Source organism: Galleria mellonella, unplaced genomic scaffold (assembly GCF_026898425.1).
Source record: "Galleria mellonella isolate WM207_F2 unplaced genomic scaffold, CSIRO_AGI_GalMel_v1 utg184, whole genome shotgun sequence".
NCBI lineage: Eukaryota > Metazoa > Arthropoda > Insecta > Lepidoptera > Pyralidae > Galleria > Galleria mellonella.
In genome coordinates, this window is record NW_026442025.1 from 11,081,670 (window position 1) to 11,104,187 (window position 22,518).

Genomic DNA, 22,518 nt, shown 5'->3' on the forward strand with positions numbered 1-22,518 from the left:
AGCGTATACTTAGTTACATTGTATACTAGAGCTCTTTAACACTCGGGGACTTCTTTATAACCCTTCAGCGAAAACTGTATAGTATTATAATTTTACCATAGACAACCAAAGTGAAGTTTCGTAGCGACGATCCCATAACACTCGAAGCGTTACACGTATACAATCCAGAGTCATATGGGGTTACTTCTTTTATTTTTAACTCGTTGCTGTCACCCAAATATCTGAAAACCAAATACATTTTGTGATTGATATGAAACTATTTATAATTGGAATACGATAAAATAAAATAAAACACGTACTGGGTTTAGGGAAGTAGTTTCGCACCAATAAAAATTCGTTTGCTCGGGTACCTCTGTCCCATTCGTGTTTCAACCGTAAAGCAGTTGTGTTTGCATGGCTGTGTTTCGGTTTGAAGGGTGGGATATGGCGTAAGTTTACAGGGTACAGAGGAATAACACCTGAGTCCTCAGGAATGGCAACGCATGGGGGGTATCATGGGCGAAACAGCATTTTCTGTTAATGTCCATGGTACTGCTCATGTCTATAGGCGACTGTTACCGCTTTTCATCAGGTAGGTCGTCACCTTGTTTGCCATTCTAAGTTGTATAAAAAAAGTCGGAGATCAAATTCAATATTGATAATTTTGATTGAACAGCGTGTCTATCCGCCAACAGACCGTGTCTGTTAGTGTTTTTTTGATGAAAATTATTTTGTTTAATTCCGCCATCATTAGTATGCGTGTAATACACAACACTAACAGTAGCGGAATTAAACAAAATAATTCTAATCAAATATCAGTGATATGAATTTTTTCGAAATTACACCTAGTTCAGTAAAATATTGATCGGCGCGGTGATCTCATTTTTCCTCATCTAGAAGGCGTGGTTAAACATTATCCAAGAGAGACAGGTAAACTAAGGCCGACGCTGAGGCCACGATTTATTTATTTATTTATTCTTTATTGCACAATAAAACTTTATACAAGTGGCGAGCTTAATGCCATATTATGGCTTTCTCTACCATCTAACCGTTAGGTAAAAACAGAAAGCGTATGATGGGCAGATGTGGCGAAAATATGTGATTCGTACTTGTCTACCTGATTCTATGCATATTCTTGACTAATACCTGGCGTATTCTTGCAAAACAAATGCGTTACACTCAGAACGTCTGTAGAGTAGTTTCTATCACCAAGCAGTTTTTTCCTACCTGGTGCATGGTGTCCCTGAGTTACTATTCTCCATCAGGTCGTTAGCTTCTTTGCCATTCCAAATTGCATAAGAAAAAAAAATACCATGTATAACTATGATAGGTATTTTTTAGTTTTAATTTATAATATGCGCAAAGTAAATAAACATTCTTACATGTTCTTCGAATATACTACCGGGCGGTAGTCCTTAGTCCAAACTACTATAGGTAGTGGATTGCCATAAGCTTCGCAGGAGAATTCTATACTCTTGCCAACTTCTACTTCTATAGGCTGTTCCATTTTTTTCAATTCTTCTTTTTTTATAACTAGTTGTGGAGGATCTAAAGATAAAAGTTATGCTTTAGTAACAGCACGGATTATAAAATACTACACTAGTCTTACTATACTACAATATCTTGCATCTTCTACCGCCTGTATAACGAATTGTGTTCAGAAGAATTCTTCAATATGATGCCTATAGCAACCTTTCACCATAGTACCGCTCGCCATCGGCAGGGAATACATCCTCACACCATAGAACCAGAATGGTTACGTACAGTGCGGTTTTAGAGGAGCTTCCTCCTACGAACACTCAGGTTGTGGAATGATTTTCCTATTGAGGCTTTCCCTAGAGACTACAGCATGGGGTTCTTCAAAAACAGCGTATTAGTTTCTTAAGAGTCGGCAACACGCGCGTGACATCTGTGTTAACGGCATCCATAGGCTGCGGTAACCATGTTTACCATCAGACAGGCCATATGTTTACCACTATAGATGTATAAAATATATATCCAGTATTTATTTATTCTCTATTGCACAATAAAAAATTATATAAGTATCGAGTTTAATATCATATGGTATTCTCTACCATTGTATGTAATAAATGTTTTTGTTACATATTACGCAGATATTTAATTAAAAAAGTATCTACAGAAATACAATGCCCGTTTTAACAATTTTTTCGCTCCAGACAAAAATTAATATTAACCGATCTTTTTAACCTTCCAGCAGCCTTCAATTTTAGGTCATTCTGGACAAAGTAGTCGCCAAATACGTTCGATACCAAAATTATATCAGTCAGTAGGTACATATGTTCTTTTAGCAAAATAGAAAAAAAATCTACTAATTTAAAATATCAAGTTCTAATAAAATATTGACAATAAAATTAGTAGATAAGTATAACAATATTTTTCTTCATTGTTCATAAATTTTCACAATATTATGTATTCACTACAATTTATAATCTTACTTACATTGTACGATTAAAGAAGTAATGAATTCATCTCTTCCCAATAAATTTTCAGCGATGCATCGATACACACCGCCATGATCGATTGTAACGTTCAATATAATGAGTTGTGATTGATTATGATTTGGTAAAATATCGTGTGGTAACTCGTGGAACGATTCAGATGTATTTTTTCTGTATTGCCATGATATTATCGGTTCTGGTTTCCCATATATAACTCTGTAATATAACAATACAAAACTTTACTAAAGGACATTGAACAAATGTCGTTTGCTTGGGTACCCATATAAGGTCGACCTCCACGTGGTTCTCCCTGGAAACCATCGTGGTTAATTAATGTTGATTTCATCACGATGTACCAACTGATTTACTTTCATCTTCACCTATCATTGCTCAATAGTGCTCCGTCAGCGTATACCGATAGCACAGACGGGGTTACCATTCCACTTTCATCCAATAAAAAAGACCATTTGTATTTCTACCGTGAAGCAGCTGTGCTTGTATGGCTGTATGTCAGTTTGAAAAGTAGGAAACAACATTAATATTAATGCTTATCAAAGAATATCGACGTACTGGTTATTTGTTTAGAATTATTTTGTTTAATTCCGCTACCATAAGTATGTGTGTGACTGCCAACATTCGAAGGTTGACCACCGCTATTACTACCAGAAGTTCCAAAACCTTCCATATTAAACATCAATCTTTGACTGCTATTTTGTTCATTTTGCAAACTTCAAGTGTTGGTAGTCACATACATACTAATGGTAGCGGAATTAAACAAAATAATTCTAATCAAACAGCCAGTAAAATGAATATGTTATTGTATTATATGTAGGTATGTTATAAAATCAATTTCTGATAAATCTCACCTACATGTTATTATAGTAGGATGTCCGCTCTGCACTGTAGTTGCTTTATGCTCTTTCATAATTTGTGGACTTTCTGAAAGTAAAAACCTAATATTTAATATTAATTTCAATTTAAATTCTTATATCAAATTTTTATGGCATTATTATTAAGAAATAATATTCCAATGGGACAAATATTTATATTTCACAGTAAGAATATTAACATTATAAGAAGTTCGTTTAAAAATAACATTAACAAAATGACAATTGAAAAGAAAAAATGTTTTATAGATTATATTTAAAAAAAAAATTACATCGATAATTAATTCTATGAATTACACACTAGGCATGCTAGCCCGTATTGTGTATTTCAGTTATTTGCATAAATTTCTTTTTTTGAAAAATGCCATAAACATTTTAGGTATTAAAATAGCCGCTGACTTAGAATCATAATACGAATCATATCTTATAACCCAACTAATAGATCTGAACTACTGTCTTAATATTACACCTTCAACGTGAGATGACAATGAAACTCAACAAAAAAATTTAACCTTCTAGCCCCTAACAAACGAATCTATCGACAGAATCGTTATTATTTTACTGAACTAGGTGTTATCTTGCGGAAGTCCATATCACTGTTTATTTGATTAGAATTATTTTATTCAATTCCGCTACCATTAGTATGTGTGTGACTGCCAACACTCGAAGATTGACCACCACTATCACTACCAGAAGTTTCACAAACTTGCGTATTAGCTATCAATTTCCGACTGCCATTTTAGTGTTAGTCAATCTTCGAGTGTTGGCAGTCACACACATACTAATGGTAGCGGAATAAAACAAAATAATGCTAATCAAATGTGTAGAATTGTTATTGCTAGCGAGTTTACGAGATAAAATAACATAGCGACGTCAGGTGTCTTGTTCATTCTCATGCGAGCGCTAACAGACACGTTTCTATCGATTCGTCTGCCACTTCTCTAGAGAGGTTAATCTCATTACCTATAAATAATATATATTATTACAATGAAAAAATATTAAATAATTAATTAAACGAAGTGCTAGTACTTAAACACACACTATGGGGGAGGGGGGAGGAGGAGGGATTGTTAGTAGTGCAAACTACCAGTCCCATTTCTAGCATTATACCCTGTCAGGTCGGCCTCCACACAGCCTCCTTGGAAATCATAGTGTTCAATTTTAGGTATATTTATCACGATGGGCTAACTGACCTGTTTTCATCCTCAGCTATCATTACTCACTGGTGCTCCGCCATTATCCATTAAAAAAAAAACGCACATTGTATTTTTCAATAAATACCAGCATGCAAACACTTACCTAAACCTGTGACACTTAAAGTAGAATTTACAATGAGCGTCTCAAATCCGTTATTGGCTTCACATGAGTAAACACCCAGATCATTAAAGTCCATTTTCAGTATGGCGAGTTCAGTGTTACCCTCGGAGGTAAGTACATTGTTATTACTCGTCACCACTGTACCGTTGTGACGCCAAATTACAGTCGCTTCTGGATAACTATCGACTTTGCAGCGAAACTCGACTTGGGAGTATAACTCCACTGACTTATCTGAAATTATTTATTTAATCTCTATTGACCAAGTTTACATTTATAATTTAAGATTTTGAACTGGCTTTCAAAAAAAGGGAAGTCTTTAATTCGGGTGTATTTTTCATGTTTGTAACCTCAAAAGTCCGTTAGTTGTAAACCGATTTGGAAATTTATTTCTTTATCTGAAAGTATAAATAGACAGAGAAAGAAAAAGAAATTCAAAAAAGGAAGCACTCAATTCGGTTGTATTTTATTTTTATTTTTGTAACCTCATAACTCCATCGGTTGTAAACCGATTTGGAAAATTATTTCTTTATCTGAAAGTATAAACAGATAAAGAAAGAAAAAGCATTTCAAAAACGGGAAGTACTCAATTCGATTGCATTTTTTATGTTAGTCACACTATCCGGACGGCACTATCCGGTAGTGTACCGGATAGTGCCGTCTCCTTCTCTCATTTTTATTAACAAGATACATATCTGTTTAATAACATTTGTTCATAATAATTTAGTCTTCAGCAATGTGAACTAATAAGGATTACCATTGGTTTCGCCATGTATTCCATGACGTCCATGATAATGATACCATGGGGTGGGGGGAAGACTTATTAGTAATGGAGATTACAAATCGCTATAATATATTGCTAGTAATATACCTTGTCAGGTCGATCTCCACGCGGTTTCCCCTGGAAACCATTATGATTAATTTATTGTTGAATTCGTCACGATGGGCCAACTGACTTGCTTCATCCTCACCTATCATCCCTCACTGGTGGCCTGTCAGTGTATATCGAAAGCGCAGGGGGGTTACCATTCCATTATCATTCATTAAAAAAACAGTACCATGGACATGAACAGTCATGTCTATAGGCGACGATTCCCACTCTCCAGCTTGTCATCCAATCCAATGAAATGCATCAAATTAAATAAAAAATAATAAAACTAACTTGAAAATGGTTCTATTAAGGTCATTTTTCTCCTGACCCTGACGGTCGCGTTGTCATACCCAATCCCTTCAGAGTTCTCTCCATAGCAGAAGTACATGCCAACGACATTTTCTTTAGAGCTGTTCAGTGTGAGAACACTTCTGTAAACACCCGGCTTTACAAGTGTCACCTGAAATCAAGATATGACACAAATTTACTATATTCACCAGAGGGAGACTTTGTACAAAAGTCGTTTGCTTGAATACCTCTGTCCCATTCGTGTATCAACCGTAAAGCAATGTTTGCATGGCTGTGTTTCAGTTTGAAGGGTTGGATATGGCATGAATTTACAGGGTACAGAGGAATAACAGCTGAGTAATGGAACGGTAACTGAAGCTGGAATGGTAACGTATGGGGGGTATCATGGGTGAAACAGTATACTCTGTTATGTCCATGGTACTGCTCATGTTGTTTGTGTGCTGTAAGTAATGCAAATAAATTATTTATTTACCTATCTATCATACGGCCCACCTGATGGTAAGCGGTTACCGTAGCCCATAAACGGCTACAATATCAGGGGCATTACGCGTTGCCGATTTACTTCCGTGTTGGTTCTATATTATTTTTAAATGCTTGAATTTGACATTTACTTTACGAAGTGAAAAACTGCTCGTTGCAGAGATAAATCTGTTATTAGACACACGATTGCGCATTCTAAATTCAAATATTTTGAATGAGCGTCTACAGTACACCCAGTCTTCTATCATTCACGACTGCTGTAGCAAGTTTTGCGGAGCAAAATGTTATTTTATAGTGCTCTCCGGAATTGATTTTAATGGAATTTTAGGTATGCATATCTAACTTAAAATTGCCGTGAAGTCCCGGCATAGAAAGTTCTACCCCTTTCTTTCTCGTATTTGTCGCAAGAGCCGTCTAAGGGAAAACGAGGGATGGGCAGTAGCATCCCTCTGAAAACATCTCCAAAAGCCTTAGTGTGGTTGCCAACCCGCTTACCAAGCGTGGTAACTATTGGCAAAACTCCCCTTATGGAAAAGGGAAGGCTCAGAAAGGGAAAATATTATATTAATACGCAAAATTGTATAAAAAAATTTGACTCGCTTTTTTCAAAGCATTTGTATGGAGACACTCCGTCTATATATTCCAAGAAATAAATATAAGATACTAACTGTATGGTTGAGGAACTCCTCCGTCTCCCTGTGCCATATGATCCTGGGCTGCGGCGTGGCGACCACAGTGCAAGAGATGTTGTATACCGTCCCGTTCAGTATCGTTATATTCCTCTCGCCCACGATGCTAGCGGCAGGCCTGATGGTGATTTTTAACTCCACTTTGTCATCGGCTGTTAAAATAAAACTTACTTATTACAATGACTATATATATCATATGACTATATAGTCATATTATACTATATGAATAGTATAATATGACTCTGCAGGGCCGTAGCTAGACCCAAGTTTAAGGTAGGCCAAAAGAACTTTTTGGTAGGGCAGAAGTCATAATTTAGTGACTTCAAAAAAGCGAATCTGTCTAATTTTTAAGGCCGGGGGGAAAGGGATTGTTAGTAATGGAGTTTGACAGTCCCATTGCTAGCAATATGCCCTATTACGTCGATCTCCACGTGGTTCCCCCTGGAAACCATCGTGAACAATTCTTGTTGAATTCGTCACGATGGGCTAACTGACCTGCTTCACCCTCATTTATCATCCATCACTGGTACCCCGCTAGTGTATACCGATAGCACAGGCGGGGTAACCATTCCATTATCATCCATTAAAAAAAAATTTAAGGCCTTTCATTTTAAGGTAGGGCATTGGGCCTATTAAGGTAGGGCAATGCCCCCCCCCCCCTCCCCTCTAGTTACAGTCATGTGACTCTAACTAAAAATCACATAAACATATCTCACGTTTTATTTTTCATTGCCTGAACCTATAAAAGTTTACTAAAATCGATTGAAATAAAACAAACACTAAATGTTAAGCGAAGCCAACCGCAACGCATTAGTGAAAACCGCATTTAAATCGGTTAAGCCATTTTTTTAAAATAGCATGCACAAACCTACAAACAGACAAAAAATCAAAAAAATATTGTTTTGGGTTCTTTTCGTTCATAAAGCTCCCCTATAATCGTTTTTCTTATATATCTTCCATGTACAGACAGCGACCAGTTACGAATTTATTATATGTATTGATTGATTGATGTACAATGATTATACAGAGTAAATCATAAATGTTCAAGGAGAAAATGAATATGTAGTCCTTCGAGCCGGACACTTACCTCTATTATCTCTTCTTAGCGCGACACATTTCCAGAAACCCTCTTCTGTTACATTTTTAATATCGAAAACAGCATTATATGAACCATTCACGGCCATTTCTGATACAACTGTATGATTGGGCGCGATCCACTGTAAGGTATCGGCGTTTTCCACGTGACAAACTAATTGTAGCTCTGTGTGTATTGCTTTCTTTATGATGTGAGGACCGAGTAATTGAGCTGTGGGCGGGGCTCGAACAGTTATGGACGTCGACTGGGTTGTTTCACCACCTATTTGAAATGTAAATAATAGATTATTATACCTGATTTTCACCCACATAATCCACATATAAGGGTCCGTTTTAGTACATTTACATCTATATATATTTATACTTATACTAATATTAGAAAGAGGAAAGATTATATTTTTTGTATGTATGTTTTTTTTTAATTGATGATAATGGAATGGTAACCCTACCCGCGCTATCGGTATACACCGGTGGGGCACCAGTGAAGGATGATAGGTGAGGATGAAGCAGGTCAGTTAGCCCATCGTGACGAATTCAACAAGAATTGTTCACGATGGTTTCCAGGGGGAACCACGTGGAGGTCGACCTAATAAGGCATACTGCTAGCAATGGGGCTGTCAAACTCCATTGCTAACAATCCCTTTCCCCCCTTTGTTTGTATGTTTGTAATAGATAAACTCAAAAATTACTCAAACGATCATTTAAATTCTTCCATCTATAGAAAGATACATTATCAGCGAGTGGCATAGTTATGTATTATTTTCAAAAAACTAGAGACCCCTCCAAAAATTACAATAATGTAAACCAAAGTATCAATAATTTGTCTATTAAAATTAATATAAAACACTATCTTTCTGTCTATCCATCCAAAAACCGGGGCGGACGCAAGTGGGGTGCCTGCGCTAACGGGATACGCTGGCGGAGCACCAGTGAAGGGTGATAGATGAGAATGAAAACAGGCCAGTTAGCCAATCATGATGAATTCATCAGGGATTAACCATGATAGTTTCCAGGGAGAACCGTAAGGAGGTCGGCCTGGTTGGGTGCTATGATATTGCTAGCAATGGGATTCTCAGTCTCCATTACTAACAATCCCTTTCCCCTCCAGTAAGGGGGGGTTGTACTATACTACCTTTGCCTGTACGAGGTTGCCACTCAAGAATCTTTCTTTATGTAGTAAGTAATACGTAGATCTAATTTATTTAATAATAAATAATTAATTAAAAATATATATATGTATTAATTTGTCAAACAAATCACCTCTATTAGCGGCAACACAGGAGTATACCCCAGCATCAGTTTCCTTCACATGTTTCATGGTGGTGTTGAAATTGTACACGCCATCTATACTCGGCTCCAACTGGATTTTATCTGAAAATAATAACTTTTGTTAACTACTACAGCTATGTTTTTTGATAACATAGGAGGCAAACGAATATGCCATAGACAACATAAAAAAATGCAGGCGTGCTGCTGGCCTTTTAGGAAGGAATACAATCTTTTTTTTTATACAACTTAGAATGGCAAACAAGCTGACGGCCCACCTGATGGAAAGTGGTAACCGTCGCCTATAGACATGAGCAGTACCATGGACATAACAGAGTATACTGTTTCGCCCATGATACCCCCCATGCATTGCCATTCCTGAGGATTAACTTGTTATTTCTCCGTACCCAGTAAATTCACGCCATATCCCACCCTTCAAACCGAAACACAGCCATGCAAACACAACTGCTTTCTTTTCTTGAAGGTTTTAATATCGTATCTATTCGATAATTCTACTACTGGGATATACTGATAGATAGTCTTCTGAGATAATAAATATTGTCTATGGTTTGGGGAGTCCCACACTACACGGTTACCCGGTCGTGGCGGGGGGCCGGTCTAAACCCTCGCCATCTGAGTAGAATGGGATTGTTAATAATGGAGACTGAGAATCCCACTGCTAGCAATATACCCAACCAGGTCGACCTCCTCGCGGTTCCCCCTGGAAACTATCATGGTTAATTCCTGATGAATTCATCATGATGGTCTAACTGGCCTGTTTTCATTCTCATCTATCAACCTTCACTGGTGCTCCGCCAGCGTATCCCGTTGGCGCAGGCGGAGTTACCATTCCATTTTCACCCATCAAAAAAAAATCCTCGCCATTGTTACGTCAGTTAAGTCGTTATGTATGGGATTTAAATATTATTTGTCTATGGTTTTGTTTAATTATAATTATTTTTAAGTAAACTTTATTGATCAACAAAATGTGATACAAAACATGGACTTAATGCTATACGCATTCCCTACTCGTCAATCTTTAGGATGTACAGAGGTACTCGATGACGGTTTAAATAATGAAATAATTGAATTTCTTTAAATTTTTCTTTGCATACTGTAATCACAGTCTCTTAAATGATAAAGTAAGCTAGCGGTAGAGTTTGAAAGGAAGCTCGTCGTCTCAGTACAGAGTCGACAAATTCAGCAGTCGTGATATTTTAGGACGTAAAGATTCCTTCTCTTAAAACAAGTGGGTTTCTTATAAAGAATTCCAATTAGCAACATACAATATCTCTGTCCGCTAGTTCCGTTGTAGACGACCTGGAATTTTTGCAGTAACACTTCGGTGTAGACCGTGCACGATATAGTGATCTCGTCGCCGACCTCCACCGTCCTGTTTTCAGGACTGATTGTCACTTGTGGTGGATCAACTGCAAGAGGCACACATTATGTTGTTTTGCCATATACATTATTTCCAGAAAATAGTTTTTTTTTTAATTCAATCATAAATAGCTAACACTATAAGTGTGTTTGGATTGAATCATGATTAAAAGAGGAATGAAGCATTGCAGGCAATTAAAGTACACTTATTTAAATTAATAAATTATTCAAAATAACAAATACATATTAAATTACAATTCTTGATAGCTATCTATACATCTATAATAGTTTTTTTTTTTTGTATATTTCTACTAATAATTATGGCAATTAAAAAATAAACAAAGATTAATCTCTCAGCCCTTAACTGTCTACTGCTACATAAGCCTCCACTCGCCTCTGGGTTTTGCCAGTAGTAGCCACGTTTCAGGCGGATTGGCAACCGCAGTGAATTCTTAATTCAAATATATTTATTTATACTTTATTGTACACAAAATTTACATAGTTAAATGAAGATATACAAGAGACGAGCTTAATTCTGTAATAGTTCTCTTCCAGCAAATCCTGAGTGGAAAGGAACATTAATTACTAGCGGGCCATATGCGTACTATAAGTTACAAATTATAGTGAGGATGGTGTTTACCTGCAAGCTTGACTTCCGTGACACTTTTGCTAACGCCGGCCGCGTTCTTCGCGACGCACCTATACGTGCCTGACTTATCTTCTGTCATTCTATCGATTATGTACTCCACTATTGTGCTCTGTCTGGAATTTAAAATTACCCTAGGAGTTCACTTTGAAGAGGGCAACCTAAAAAATATATATATATATATATATATATATATATATATATACATACATACATACATATATAATAACACCATCAACCAGGCGTTATCTATGAATGCCATAAATAAACACTTAGCTGAATGGTGACCATTTCGGTCGCATAATTTCTAATTAATTGTCTGTAAGAGATTGCGCTTACAGGCTTACAGGCTTTTAGCTATCAGGCCGTCTTTTGGATATGCACATTCTGAATAAATACTGCTTCTATACATCTTTTGTGTGCACGATAAACAGTTTATTATTATTTATTTACTCTAATTTTCCATCTAAGTTCAATAAGTACCTTACGTAAGTAAATTACTCAAGTAATCTATTTTATAAAAGTTATGCACGAAAAAAAAGACTCACAAACTAGAAACCTGCGGCTGTATCTTCTCATTGTTCCAGGTCCACGCAGCGGTGACGGGCACCAGACTCTCCACGTGACACTTGAGTACCACGCGCTGGTTGGCGCGAGCTTCCACCTGTACATTTAAGATTACATTTTATACTGGACTGCCCAATCTATGTCTATATTAATGTTATAAAGAGAAAAGAATTGTTTTTTTGTATATTTGTTTGTTTTTTAATAGATAAACTCAAAAATTACTCAACAGATTTTAAAAATTCTTTCACCTGTAGAAAGCTACATTATAAGGGAATAATATATATTATATTTAAAAAAAAAATAAGATTCCTACGAGAATTGCAATAATGTAACACAAGGTAACATAAATTTGCTTGTTAAAACTGTTGAAAATACCTATCTATCTAGCCATGCGAAACCAGAGTGGATTACTAGTCTAGTATAAAGTATAATAAAGGGTATATGTATTTAAAACAAATCGAATCATACCTTTCGAATTGTTGTTAGGTAAGGTACATCTGTAAATAATAAAATACATATTATGTATTTAGGTATTTTGAAAATACATAAAATAAAAAATCAGTACAATCTCATGACGAATCCACGAAGTAAAGTATATCCTTACCAATGATAGATGATAGGTGAGGATGAAATCAGGTCGATTGGCCCACCGTGAAGAAACCGACTTGAATTAACCACGATGATTTCCAGAGGTAACCGAGTGGAGGTCGGCTTGATAGGGCATATTATTAGCAATAGGATTGTTAGACCCCATTACTAACAACCCTTTCCCTCCTATACACTGGACCGATTAAGTAATCCAATAAAGATTATTAAGGAAAGAAAATAAATTGAATTTGAGAAACGCGACCTCTGTCGGATTAATTGGTGATATATAATTATAAAACAATAATTTACCCGGATCTTTTGGTTGCACAGCAGTCGTACCGACCCTCCTTATTTCTTGGTCGTCTTGTGCAGTGCCTTTGATCTGGTAAACAAATGAAAACTCCATAATCAACCGACTTCAAGAACAAGAAGTTTCCCAATTCTATAACATTTCCCAATTCAATATTTTTTCCTTTCGTGCGTGTACCATAGTAACACAAAATAGTTACAACTCAGTTGCTTTGCTCTTAAAAGAGCAAAACACTGATGATTTCGGTTGACGTCAATGTTGTTCATGTTAATAGACAACGTTTACTACTTTACATCGGGAGGGTAATAAAATTATTTGCTATTCCATATTGCATAAAACACAGCCATTTAGTAGACAAATAAACGAATCTATCAATAGAATCGTTTCAGTTAACGGTCGCATGAGAAAGACTAAGAAATTGGATATCGCTATCTCATTCTATCACATGGATACATCAGCATTAGCGATTCTATTACAATTAGATAGTTGTTGTTGGATCAGCCGTTAACTGTCCACTGCTGAACATAGCCATCCCCATAAGGGGAGGTTTTGCTAGTAGTCATCATTGCTAGTAGACTCTGCTGCCCATCCTTCGACCATAAGTTCCCTTAGTCGCCTCTTACAACGTCCACGGGAAAGGAAGGGGTGACCTATTCTATGCCGAGGCATACATAGTTACTATATTTACAAGTATATTAGTGTAAATCAATCAGTTTTAGAGTATTTTTATTTCATTTAATAGGTGATAACGGTGACCTCGCCTGTGCTATTGGTAAAAGCTGACGGGGCACCAGTGAGAGATGATAGGTGAGGACGAAAGCAGATCAGCCCATCGTGAACTCATGTGGAATTAACCTAGAAAGGTTTCTAAAAATAATCGCGTAGAGATTGACCTGACAGAGTATATTGCTAGCAATGGGGCCATTTGACCCAACGAAACAATTATTTTCTTGACAGTATCATGAAATTATATCTACCTACACCAGTGTTACCCAACATTTTTTGTGCCATGTCCCACTTCTAAAATTTCTAAAATTTTTATGCCCCCATACATAATTTTTCTCGACGAAGTTTACTTGACGGCTCTAATCCCCCAGTTGATATTTTGGTAACGTCAAACAAAATTATACCTAATAAATATTTACAGTTTTTTTTTATTTACTTTTTTTTTTGGTAAATTTAGGACCGATATATACTCGTAGCATTTAAATGGCTCGGAGCAAGAGGGTTAAAATCGCTTCGAATCCATTTTTTAATTGCCCCCCCTTAACTATCAAATTGCCCCCCTGTGGGGCGTGGGCCCCACGTTGGAAAACACCGACGTACACTGTATGAAATCTGATGTGTACAGGTAAATATAGATTTAACAAATACTTACTGCAATATAGAAGAAATCGTCAGGAGGCAAGAAGGCATCAGCTATATACACCTTATTTCGTTTGTCGAAGTACTTTAGAGGCACTTCAAACAATACCTTGCCGTCTAACGTTTGTATTTCGACGTAGTTTAGATCAACCGGCGCGTCCGCTCGGGACAGCGATATCAACATGTGATTGTATGTGCCTGGAAGTAAAGGTGGAAGTCACCTAAAAAAAGTGTAAAAGCGCATACACACACTAGAGGAAGGCTTTGTACAAAAGTCGTTTACTTGTACACCTCTGTCCCATTCGTGTTTCTACCATGAAGCAGTTGTATTTGCATGCCTGTGTTTCGGTTTGAAGGGTGGTTTATAGCAGTAAATTTACAGGATACAGAGGAATAACACCTGAGTCCTCAGAAATGGCAACCCATGCGTTGCCATTCCTAAGTATCATGGGTATTAATTATTCCATAGGGTATCATGGGCAAAACAGTATAGTCTGTTATGTCCATGGTACTGCTTATGTCTATAGGTGACGGTTACCACTTTCCATCAGGTGGGCCGTCAGCTTGTTTACCATTCTAAGTTGTATAAAAAGACACAAAAAAGAACCTTTTATCATCGTACCGCTCACCATCGACAGGGAATTTATCCTCACACGCTTGACCCTAAATGGTCACGTACCTACAGTGCGGTTTTAAAAAAATTCCCGCGAACGCTTAAGCTGTGGTACCAAGGTTTTTCCTAGAGGCTGCAGTATGGGGTTTTTCATAAAGAGTATATTAAGGTTTCTTCAGGGTCGGCAACGCGCACGTGACATTCCTAGTGTTACAAGCGTCTATTGGCTATAGTAACCGTTTACCATCAGACGAGCTGTATGTTTGTTTGGCACCTTCGTGATATAAAAAAAAATGGAAATCCTTCTTTTAAAACTCTGTTAAAAATGTCAAACCTTTGAGCGGTCTATAGCTGGTCTCCACGACGGTGTGCGGCTTCTGCACTGAGAATCCGTGGGTGAAGGTCAAGTTGGAGAGGCCCACCACTTTCACGGAATAGTCGTCCTCGCTACCTACTGTTATGGTCCAGTTCCCAGGCTCTAGCTGCAGTACCTTCACCACCTGAATGGAATTTCCATTTACAATAAGCATAAGTTGTGTATTTGGATTTTGGCAGAGTAGTTGAAGGATACGGGTAACGACTATTTATAGATACAAACAGCGTCAAGGAATTCACAGAATATACTGTGATGCCATGACACACCTTATGCTCTTTTATGGGATGAAAATAGCATGGTAACCTCGTATACGCTATCGATATACGATGGCAGGGTACCAGTGAGAGATGATAGATGAGGATAAAGTCAGCTTGTCGTGTTAAATTTAACAGTTATTAATCACGATGGCTTCCAGGCGATCCACTTGGAAGTAGACCAAATATTATACCAAGTATTAGCAATGAGACCGTTAGATCCCATCACAATCCCTGTCTTCCTCACCAGCGATGATAATTTCCAAGTGAGGATGAATTCAGATCGTGATTTCTGCGCGCTGACTTCATTCTTACCTATCATCTTCCATTGGAGCCCCGCCAGCGTAATTCGATAGCAGCAGGAGGTTGCTATTCCCTTAAAAAAAGATAGGTTTAGCAATCCAAAGAGGTAATGCTGCCAGTATCATGGGTACGCTGCCTCGGTGTGGTGCGTTGGGAGATTACTTTTAATTAGTAATAATATTTAAGAAATTGTATATGCCAATATTAATCTATTCCTTAAAAAAATACCTTCGATAATTCCTGGTGAAGTAACTAACTGACCTCATTTCAACATCATTCGAGCCCACACTGATTCCTTACCAGTATAATCCCGTAACACAGACCACGTATCATTCTATTGTCATCATCATCATCAGTAAACTAAGCTGAGCATGCGTAATAAGTATACTCACCATGATTTCAGATAAGTCCAAAGTGGTGACCAGTTGCGGTGGTCCCTTCAACTCTTCGCCGCTCGGGTTCACGACCTTGATCTTGGGCTTAGCTCCAGACACCGATACTGTTACTTCTGATAACGTACTGTCCACTGGTAACTGAATACAGACACCATTTATGTATAACTAGTATTTTTTTGTTTATTCTTTTGCACATATTAAATACTAGGGATCCGACCCGGCTTCGCACGAATAGACAAAATTTTCGAAAATCAATACATACAATAAAAAAAATTTCAGCCAATTTGACTGATCGGTTACTTTATAGCTTTTTATATGGGATTCTTTAGATTGATGTAACTTTTTTATTTATGAACCTATAGAAATAAAACAAACACTAAATGTTAAGTGGAGCAAACTGCAACGCATTAATGAAAACCACATACAAATCGATTAAGCTGTTTCTGAGATTAGCGTGCACAAGCGTACAGATAAACAGACAAAAATTATAAATTCATTCTTTTGGGTTCTGTTGCGTTCATAAAGCTCCCCTATAATAGTTTTTCTTAAATATCTTCAATGTACAGACATCGATCAGTTACGATTTTTTTATACGTATTTATATCTACAAGGCAAACTTTATGCTTAACGGTATTCTCTCCCAGTTAACCGTTACGCTAAACAGAGAGTTACCTGCGAGTGTTTAGTGATTGGGATAAAAAATGGCCTATATTCTTCCCCATCCCATAGAATAAGTATTTACCAAATTTCATAGTGATTTGTTAAGATTTAAAGGCGCCATAAAATAACAAACAAACTCACTTTTGCATTTATAATATTAGTAAGGATCCTATAATATAAAATTGGTACATACATATCTGTCACACCTTTCTCCCATTAGCATAAGCATAAACAATGGAACACTAAACGCTTCGATTCAAACAAACCTCTTTCGCTTCTTCCACATTCATCAATCTTTTCATACACGCTCGCCGGTTGCGGGTACTTTTAATTTGACCCTTCTTCAGCACGTCGCCTACTTGGTCGACATATGTCCGTCTAGGGTGGCCCCTACCGACATCTCCATTCATTCTTGCTCGATAAATCTCTTTCGTAATTCTTCTTTCATATATATCATGATTATGAAAGCAAAAAACTAATAGTTACCATAGTTTACTTAAACGATCGAGTTAATTCTTGTTTCTAGAACAAAATATAACATGCAGCGCGAAAGTCTATAAGTTAAAAAAACTTGTCTGACCTTGATTTAAAGCAGTCAATCGATTTGGATGTCTGCTTTATTTTACTCTAGCGATTTTAACTCAATATAGTTATTTCATTGACACAAAAATATTTATATGCGCAAGATAACGAATTATGTAAACAAAAGATAAGAGTATTTTATGAACATTGCAATTCTTACTGTTAAAGTATTGCAAGTTATATTTTAATATATGTAGTTACTACATAACTAGTTTTAATATTTTAATGGAAAAAGTTCGACTAGATTTGGAACTCATGACTAAGGGTCTCGAACGGTTTCTAAACTAAATTTTCTTAACTACTTTAAAGTTCTTTTCATTTAAGAGTTTCCTCTTGTCGATGCAACTAATTCATGCATCTTCCTCCAGCCAGCTCTATCCTAGGCCATATCTTTTACTTTAAACTTAGGTACTTTAAAATGCACGTAAGTTAAAACCGGTAGTTATTACATTAAAAAATTTCAATCCTTACCTCATGTGTATAATTTTGTCCGCCAGGCTTGATAACTGAGCCAAGATTTACACTTCTACCCATTATTGAGCTTCGCACGAAGTCTAGAACCTGACAAATATTAAAAGATTTATATAATGTTCAGCTTTTTCCCACTATTTCATACGACTGGATTTTTGAAGTAGAAAACTAATGAAATATGATTAGACGAGGTATAGCAACAAGATAAAATATATAAAAGATTTTAAGTTTGACCTTCAGGGACACAAATGTGAAAACTTGTGAAAAAATGTGAAGCAGATAAAATTTCTAAAAGTAATTGTTTTGGCATCGTGTTATCAAGACCCTTTGAATAATTTTTTTAACTAACTTTAATGTACAGGCATTGTTTAGTTACAATTTTATTATTTTTCTAAGATTACTGGACAAGAGACTTCGTACAATAATCGTCTGGATGGACACCTCTTTATCCACACGTGTTCCTGCCATGAAGCAGCTGTGCTTACATGGGAGGAAGGGATTGTTAGTAATGGAGAAGTTAGTCCTCATTACTATCAATATACCCTATCAGGTCGACCTCCACGCGGTTCCCTCTGGAAAACTAATTTATCGTTGAATTCGTCGCGATGGGCTATCTGACCTGGTTTTTCATCTTTACTCGTCCTTTTTCATCCTCACTGATCCCCCGCCAATGTATATCGATAGAGCAGATGGGGTTACCATTTCACAATTATCCAAAAAAAAAAAACTGTGCTTACATAACTGTCTTTTAATTTCATATGAACATTTTTCGCCGTGTGATATTAGCATAGTATAGGCCACTCCTACCTTTCCCGTGAGTGTCGTAAGAGTCAACTAAGGGAGGGCAAAGGGCGGCAGCAGCGTTCCTCTTAAAATATCTCCAAAACCTAACTGCGGTTGTCGATCCGTCTGCCAAGCGTGGCAACTACTGGCAAAATCCCCCATGATGCTATATGTCGGTGAAATTACAAAATACAGAAGCGAAACATCTTAGTTCTCAAACTCTCCAATATTAATTACATTTAACAATACCTTATGGACGTTAGTTTTATTCAAATTGAACACTTGTCCAGAACTGGCAGCGGCGATCTGATGGTACACTTTGTAGGACGGCTTCTGCAGGTCATTGCAGTGTCCAGTGAGCACGAAAACAACCTGGCAAACACATTAGTTACCGTATGTTATTTATTCAATCCAATTTCATTTAATTTGCAGCGATGGAAAAACAAACCCACGAGAAATCGGTACATATGTAGATAGACTCCCTATGTTTGATACACAGCAAAATGTGAACATCAGTGTTACGTTTACTTTAAAAACAACAAAAACAGTTGACTGCATCCGAGATGGAAATTTGAAACATTCACAGAAATTTTATTGTTAAAAGTTTCCTAAGCGTACATTATATTTTAATGTAAAAACTATCGGTTTAATTTACGTGTAATTAGATCGAAAATGTACGACTAGTTTCGGAATCAATTCGTGATCCTTAGTCATGAGAGACTGTGACACGAGCTTGAATTTGACTGAGACTTAGTCAGGCTGAGAAGTTAAACCGGTACTTATTGCATTCACAGAAATATTTGGGATACTAAGAAATGTAGATAGCGAGTGATGCCCTGGTGACCTTCGTCCAAGTGCGATCATCCATTTTTCGCATTTATTCATTTCTGGCTTTTTTTATAATACAGGGGCTAACGAGCCTGCGGTTCACCTGATGATAAGTGACCACTGCTGCCCATGATCACCCGCAACAACAGGGGCATTGCAGCTGTGCTGCTGTCCTTTTAAAAAGGAATATGCTCTTTTCTGTTTTGTTATGTTATGATGCTGTAGCGGTTCGCAAATACTGCTGCTGGAAGTTGATTCCAAAGAGTGGTTGTGTGTGAAAGAAAGTGCCTTGAAAAAAGCACGGTGGAGGACCGCCACTCGTCCAGATGGTTGGGCTAATTATAATAGCTGTCTTAATTCGTCTGTTTACTACCTTTATGGTCGTCATTAAATTGAATTTTGTTTTTTTTTTTAGAATACTACCATTGAAATAAGCTGTAAGAGTGTTATAAAAAATCCTTACCTGACTTTGTTTCCTTTGCACCTCATCCAACACCTTTCCCACCAGCCTGTGGTCCCCCGCAGTAGCGTCGGTGAACACGTAAAGGAAGGACCTTGGCCTGCTGACGTTCAGCGCGAGTTGTATACCACTCAGCGATTTCTCGGGACAATCACCGCCGCCGTACACCCGGACAATATTCAATGCATTTTTGAAGACATGCTTGTTGCGAGTGACAGTGGCTGGTCCTACCGCTGTAGGGAAAAACCTCTTTTTTGTCAAATTCCAAATTCAAAATTTTCAACGATAGCTTAATAAGTATATTATTGTATTTGTATGGTAGTCACATAATATACTAGTTCGTTTGTTAAAGAATTGGAAGAATGTAAGAAAGCATTATACCTACGCGAAAAGTAGAAGATTTTTTTAGAAAACCATTCAACAACATCGAACGACAGATGGTTATCATAATTTTATTAGATAGATACATAAATAGATAGATCTTTTATTACCAACAACAATAATTACCGGTTTTTTTTTTCTTCTTTTGGCTTTTCTTTTTAATCATTACAGTTAAAATAAACGACAATAAAGAAAAAAAATCTGTCCATAGACAAACGTTTAATTTTTACATTTCCTTTTTTCTTAAATTTACGGCGTGTTTGTGGAACGCCTTATTTTTAGGAAGCTTCACAAACAGAACGTTCTCATTGCAACATACCATTCAAATATTATCTTCAAATATAATACATAGGATAAAATAATAATAAGTAGCTTGTGCATTCAGCCAGTTTGGCATTCATCATTTTTATACATAATTCATAATAATATATTTTTTTTAATAAAAATTATCAAAGAAACAAGTTACGATGCCATAACACCTAACTCCTTAGGAACAGTAAATGTACCATACATGTACCATTGGCATCACCTATATTTTATGTTATCCAATGACCATATGCTGCTGTTTATATCAGCAAGTAATGATTATCACTTCCCATCAGGCAGGTCGTCAGCTTGTTTACTATCACAAGTTGCATAAAAAGTGTCTGGATTGCGATGAATATACCGTGCTCGCCCCGAAAAAGACTTCTGGATGAAGCCAAAACAATTCTCGGAAACAACATACATAGTAAGTACAATACATTCTCATTGTCTAAATATATAAATATAGAAGAGAAACTGATTGTTAGAAATGGGATCTATTAGCCCCATTGCTAGCAATATACCCTATCAGGTTGACCTCCACGTGGTTCCTCCTATTTTTTTTAATACAACTTAGAATGGCAAACAAGCTGACGGTCCACCTGATGGAAAGTGGTAACCGTCACCTATAGACATGAGCAATACCATGGACATAACAGAGTATACTGTCTCGCCCATGATACCCCCCATGCGTTGCCATTCCTGAGGTCTCAGATGTTATTCCGCTGTACCCTGTAAATTCACGCCATATCCCACCCTTCAAAACGAAACACAACCATGCAAACACAACTGCTTCACGGTTGAAACACGAATGGGACTGAGGTACCCAACCAATCGACTTTTGTACAAAGTCTCCCTCTGGTAAAAAGCATCGTGGTCAATTATTGTTAAATTTGTTACAATGTGCCTACTGACCTGCTTTCATCTTCACCTATCATCTCTCTTTGATGCCCCTCCAGCGTGCACCGATAGCGTAGGCGTGGCTATCCAATATCACTCATTTCAATTATATACATATAAATACATAAACTTTTCATTTATTAACCACCTACCTGAAGACGAAAGGAGACTGTTAGTAATGGGGATTAGCAACCTCATTGCTAGCAATATACCCTATCAGGTCGACCTTCAAGCGGTATCCCCCGGAAATCATTGTGATTGAATTGTTGAATTCGTCACGATGGGCAAACTGACCTGCTTCATTCTCACCTATCATCTCTCATTGGTGTATACCGATAGCGCAGGTGTAGTTACCACTCCATTATCATCCATTTATTAACTCCTTTCATTTATTAAGCACCTACCTGGATCATGGAAGGGCACGAAGACAAAGTCACCAATAATATTGCTCTCCTTCAGCGCCGTGTTGAGTATCATCTCAGCACCTTCACGTAGCTGCTTCAAATCGTTCATCATGGAGCCGGTGGTATCAAACACAAACACCAAACTGCTTTTATCATCGTCAACAGTGCGTTTAGCTTTCCGGGATTTAGAAGCATGGCCGGCCAGTGGCTCACTGCCTGTGCAGTTTATTAGAAGAAATAATAAAGAACACTTTAATATGATCGACATTTTAGCAGTGTCTATGTAATTAGGTTTGGCAGAGTATTGAGACTGCGTTTATATCAGTTATCGGGGGTAACCTCTGACTGATAAGCCTGCCGTTTAACCGACAGCGAATAGAGATATATAAGCTAATTGATAGGATGTACAGTTTATATTAATTAAGTCAACGTCATATATCTGGATTACGTACGCACGTGTAGAGTGCGTTTTTGTAACGTTGTGAAAAAATATGTTAATATTATGCAATTTGGATTACATGTTGGTATGTGTGAACCGAAATTTTGTAATTGGTTATTTTTTGAGTCTTGTTGTAATGAATTTCTTAAACATAATCATTA

General features: G+C 37.0%; 1 protein-coding gene across 2 annotated transcripts in view; it reads right to left on the minus strand.

Annotated features, from left to right (window-relative positions):
- Nucleotides 1-22,240, minus strand: part of LOC113509455 (hemicentin-1-like) — a 49,875-nt gene extending 27,635 nt beyond the window's left edge. The window contains exons 1-21 of one of the 2 annotated variants that reach the window (XM_052893709.1): nt 21,919-22,240; nt 19,934-20,163; nt 18,892-19,014; nt 17,860-17,949; nt 16,144-16,284; nt 15,153-15,318; nt 14,219-14,403; nt 12,840-12,912; nt 12,411-12,439; nt 11,924-12,039; nt 11,370-11,491; nt 10,636-10,779; nt 9,344-9,454; nt 8,076-8,345; nt 6,968-7,140; nt 5,802-5,970; nt 4,625-4,873; nt 3,305-3,377; nt 2,440-2,654; nt 1,362-1,527; nt 97-221 (exon numbers count right to left, since the gene is read on the minus strand). In XM_052893709.1, the coding sequence (XP_052749669.1) occupies nt 97-221; nt 1,362-1,527; nt 2,440-2,654; nt 3,305-3,377; nt 4,625-4,873; nt 5,802-5,970; nt 6,968-7,140; nt 8,076-8,345; nt 9,344-9,454; nt 10,636-10,779; nt 11,370-11,491; nt 11,924-12,039; nt 12,411-12,439; nt 12,840-12,912; nt 14,219-14,403; nt 15,153-15,318; nt 16,144-16,284; nt 17,860-17,949; nt 18,892-19,014; nt 19,934-20,163; nt 21,919-22,186 (3,238 nt within the window). In that variant the 5' untranslated portion in view covers nt 22,187-22,240. Of the gene's footprint in view, nt 1-96; nt 222-1,361; nt 1,528-2,439; nt 2,655-3,304; nt 3,378-4,624; nt 4,874-5,801; nt 5,971-6,967; nt 7,141-8,075; nt 8,346-9,343; nt 9,455-10,635; nt 10,780-11,369; nt 11,492-11,923; nt 12,040-12,410; nt 12,440-12,839; nt 12,913-14,218; nt 14,404-15,152; nt 15,319-16,143; nt 16,285-17,386; nt 17,423-17,859; nt 17,950-18,891; nt 19,015-19,933; nt 20,164-21,918 lie in introns of those variants that run through there. The other variant, XM_052893710.1, reaches the window with a different exon arrangement.
- Between the last annotated feature and the right edge of the window lie 278 nt (nt 22,241-22,518).